Source organism: Triticum aestivum, chromosome 7A, assembly GCF_018294505.1.
Source record: "Triticum aestivum cultivar Chinese Spring chromosome 7A, IWGSC CS RefSeq v2.1, whole genome shotgun sequence".
Taxonomy (NCBI): Eukaryota; Viridiplantae; Streptophyta; class Magnoliopsida; order Poales; family Poaceae; genus Triticum; species Triticum aestivum.
In genome coordinates this window covers 103542338-103547141 of record NC_057812.1, presented here as the reverse complement: position 1 = coordinate 103547141, position 4804 = coordinate 103542338, and the positions used below count along the sequence as shown (strand labels likewise).

Genomic DNA, 4804 nt, shown 5'->3' with positions numbered 1-4804 from the left:
GGATCTCAACAAACGCACCAGAAAAGAAGATTACATCGAATAGATCTCCAAGAACATCGAGGAGAACATTGTATTGAAGATCAAAGAGAGAGAAGAAGCCATCTAGCTACTAGCTATGGACCCTCAGGTCCGTGGTAAACTACTCACACATCATTGGAAGGGCGGCAAGGTTGGTGTAGAGGCCCTCCGTGATCGAATCCTCCTCCAGCGGAGTGCTGGAAAAGGCCCCAAGATGGGATTCATGATGATCACCGCCGGTAGTGAGTAATTCCTTCGTAGTCTTGCTAGATGGTGGTGGGTTGGGTGAGATTCATCATGTAATCGAGTTAGTTTTGTTAGGGCTTGAATTCTAGTATCCACTATGTTCTGAGATTGATGTTGCTATGACTTTGTTATGCTTAATGCTTGTGACTAGGGTCCGAGAGCCATGATTTCAGATTTGAACCGTTTATGTTTTCACCATTATATCTATGTTCGTGATCCGATCTTGCAAGTTATATGCACCTATTACGTGTTATGATCCGTAAACCCCAAGGTGACAATAATTGGGATACTTTCCGGTGATGACCGTAGTTTGAGGAGTTCATGTATTTCACTATGTGTTAATGCTTTGTTCCGGTTCTCTATTAAATGGAGGCCTTAATATCCCTTAGTTTCCTTATGGACCATGCTGCCACGGGAGGGTAGGACAAAAGATGTCATGCAAGTTCTTTTTCATAAGCACATATGACTATTTACGGAATTCATGCCTACATTATATTTATGAGCTGGAGCTAGTTCTGTGTCGCCCTAGGTTATGACTGTTACATGATGAATATTATCCAAAGTAATCACCAATCCAATGCCTACGAGCTTTTTGCATATTGTTCTTGCTAAGTTACTACTGTTGCTGCTGATGTTACAACTACTACAAAATTACCGCTACTGCTGTTACTGTTACTATTGCTACCGCTATCAAATTATCATACTACTGTGTTACTGATCATCTTGCTGTAGATATTTAATCTCCAGGTGTGGTTAAATTGACATCTCAACTGCTAATACTTACAAATATTCTTTGGATCCCCTTGTGTTGAATCAATAAATTTGGGTTGAATACTCTACCCTCGAAAATTGTTGCGACCCCCTATACTTATGGGTTATCACCCTCTATGGTGATAATTATCCTCACTAGACGCCATACTCTCTTAGTTTGTGAAACCAAGGCTATGGAGACCAAAGCAATGGAAACCAAGGCAATAGAGACCAAAGCTCTGATACCACTTGTAGGATCAAAAGTATGTCTAGAGGGGGTGATTAGACTACTTGACCAAATAAAAATCTATCCTCTTCCCAATTTTAGCTGTGGGCAGATTTTAGCAATTCTACTAAGTCCAATATCACCATACACATGCAATTATAAGAGTATAGCAACGAAAAGTAAATTTTTGCACATCTAGGTAAAGGAGGGGTTTGGAGAAGGCAAACAAGGTGGAGACACAGAGATTTTTTGCGTGGTACCAATAGGTGGTGCTATCGTACGTCCACGTTGATGGAGACTTCAACCCATTTAGGGTAACGGTGCGCGAGTCCATGAAGGGCTCCATCCACGAAGGGTCCACGAAGGGTCCACGAAGAAGCAACCTTGTCTATTCCACCATGGCCTCCGTCCACGAAGGACTAGCCTCACTCGGATAGATCTTTACAAAGTAGGCAATCTCCTTGCCCTTACAAACTTCTTGGTTCAACTCCACATCATGTCGGAGGCCCCCAAGCGACACCTAACCAATCTATGAGATACCACTATCCAAAAGGTAATAGGTGTTGTATAGATGATGAACTCCTTGCTCTCGTGCTTCAAATGATAGTCTCGCCAACACTCAACTCTCTCTCTCTCTCTCTCAGATTTGGCTATGGTGGAAGAATGATTTGAGTGGAAATCAACTTGGGGAAGGCTAGAAATCAAGGTTCAAATGGCTGGATTGGAATCTCTTGATCTCAAGACATGAGTAGGTGGTTCTCTCTCAGAAAATGAATGGTGAAAGTGTAGTTTCATTTTGATGGCTCTCTCACTAAATGAGAGGGGTGGATGGGTATAGATAGCCTCCACATGAAATCCAACCATTACACACTTTTTACCCAACTCAGTAGCACCGATAAGAATTCTCGGTGAGACCGATCTGTGTAAAAGATATGAACGTAGGTGGTCTCAGTGGGACCGAATGGAAACAATATCACTAAGTGGCTGAGGGTTTTGGAGCAATATCACTAAGCACTTGAGCAACCAGATCATCATCAAAACCACATCTTGAGGGGTCCACATTCACTAGTCATTGCCATGCCAATCACTGAACTTCCTGAAATCTTAACTTGAATAGGCATTAGTTCAATGACATATATGTTGTTATTAATTACCAAAACCACCTGGGGATTAGTTGCACTTTCAGCTCCAGTTTGTTTTCCCTCTGAATATGTCGGTGAAAAAATCCCGTAAAAATAGAGGTGATTAGGGTAAAATATGACCATTGGTTTTGGAGAGGGATGGATGCTTGCCCTCTGGATCCCACATGCCCCTGGCTCCCGACCCAAGGCCATGTCGCCGGGTGGGGTTGCCTGGGTTCTCTCATAGCGCACCGTCCTCATGTCGAAAACATCCATAACCACATGCCAAGATCACTCATCATTACCTTATTTTCTTGACGCCTCCCGCTAAGTGCCAGATCACTCTCGATGAGGTATAAATACCGCCAATTAAGGGCTCACCCCTCATAGAACCACCAAATGTGTGTGTGTGCGTGTGAGAGACCTCTCCTCGCACCCAACTATCCACAATCATGCGCCAACAATCTCATTCTCAGTAGTCGTGTTCCATAAAGTGCCAGCTCAGGACTCGCAATGTTACGAATACCACAAATTGTAGGCTCACCCTCCTATAACTACCAAACGCACACACCCTTATGTGAGAGAGATCGTATGGTAACTCGCGTCTCTTCCACCCACGATCGTGTGATTTGGGCCTCCTCATCCCCGTCGAGAGAGAGGGAGAGATCCCTACATCGCCGCCATATCTCCCCTCTCATAACTACACAATGGGAGCCTCCTCATCTCCACCGTGAGGGAGTTCTAGAGGAGCCGACCAAGGAGTGTGCAACCCCTTGAGTGTTCCCAAATCTCCCAAGCTAGTGAAGAGCGATCTCATGGAGCGGTTGCGCACGCGTCAGATCGGAAGCTGCGTGACACACTTGGTGAGTCCGACAAAGACCTCACACCGGATGGGGGAAGGCATGTAATGGACCAATACAATGTCACCATGGCTACGGGGACTACGCGCAAGGACGGTCCATGTCCACAACTATCACCATCAACGAAGGTCATGACTCGGTCCCAGTTGAAGAAGTCGATGAACGAGTGCATGGATCTCGAAGCACCTGCTAAGCGGGTTGTGCACAGGGATGCACCATGCCCACAGACATCACTACCAACGAACAACAATACGTCACCGATGCGGAAGGTGATGACCAGATCTATGTCAGAAAGGCCGAGGGCTTGGGTACCAGATCTCATAGCAGATCACAAGATCAGACGACATCTCCTTTCACTACTTCCCTACTTTAACATTATTATAAATAATTTGGTATTTTTTGTATGCTTCAAGACGATGTCCTGATCTATGTCAGAAAGACCAAGGGCTCGGGTATCAGATCACAAGGTCAAAAAGCACTTTCTTTCACTATCTTCCTGTTTTAACATTCTTATAAACATTTTTGTAATTTTGTGTATGCTTCAAGACACATCGTGTACCAAAATATCACAATAAGTAAATGCATCCCAACTAAAGTAAACAAATCTTTCACGCTTTTCGCACAATCGCACCCGACAATAAGGTTTCCAATCTTGTAATAAGTGAATGCGGCTGGAATTATATTTTTTTCTATAGTTCAAATATTTCTTTTTTGGGACCGTCTATTTAATAGGTGCCTGAAAAAAAGGTTTCCATCAGTAACTTATTTCTTGACCATCGGATCAAGATCCAACGACCTCCATCATGCCACAGACTACCGTCATCTTCTCCCCATCTTCTTCCTCCCGATGACAATTCCTCCCCCGCCCATCCTCCTACCCCTCCCCCACGGCCGCCAGGTGCTACCGCACACCGCCTCACCGCCCAACCCTCTCGTCAACATTCCCCACCGCCCGACCATTCCTCTAAGCCCACATCACTGGAGAAACCTCCAGCAATCCCATGCCCCCACCTCTAAGATGGATAATGGGTTTTGCTACTCCCCCTAGTGAGGACATGGCTTCCCTCTAAGATAGATGGAGGGTCTATGATTTTCTCCGGCGAGGTCCATCTTCTTCGGCGAGCTTGGGGTGAACTAGAATAGGTAACTGACGCGAACCATTCTTTTTCTCAAGCAGATCTTTATTTTCAAAATAGTCCAGAGGTCAGATCTTTCATTTCAATCAAGTCCACCATCCATCTCAAATCTTGATTCGTGCGGGAGTAGGAGGCTTCCCAGGGCCATTGCAATTTCAACCGTCCGATCTTCACCTCAGGGCAATCTCACCCGCCCGTCTTCTTTATAACTAGGGATAAAAGCCAGCGTTGAAACCTAGCCGCCGTCTCCCATTGGCATCCTCTCCGCCTCATACCTTGGCATGGCGCTGCGGCGCTCCCCTCGCTTCTCCATCTCCGGCCTCTCGTCATCGCTAACCTCCGGCTCTCCGCCTCTTCAAAATAGTCCACGGGTAAGATCTGCCTCGTACTTTGGCATGCCGCCGCGGCGCTCCCCTCCCCTCTCCATCTCCGGCCTCTCATCGTCGC

At 45.8% G+C, this 4804-nt stretch overlaps 1 protein-coding gene across 1 annotated transcript in view; it reads left to right on the top strand.

Moving 5' to 3' along the window:
• The first annotated feature begins 4609 nt into the window (after positions 1–4609).
• The window catches only part of LOC123149755 (CHD3-type chromatin-remodeling factor PICKLE), a 22237-nt gene continuing 22042 nt past the window's right edge, over positions 4610–4804 (top strand). Inside the window, exon 1 of the mRNA XM_044569482.1 lies at positions 4610–4728. Within this exon, the coding sequence (XP_044425417.1) occupies positions 4639–4728 (90 nt within the window). The 5' untranslated portion in view covers positions 4610–4638. The remainder of the gene's footprint in view (positions 4729–4804) is intronic.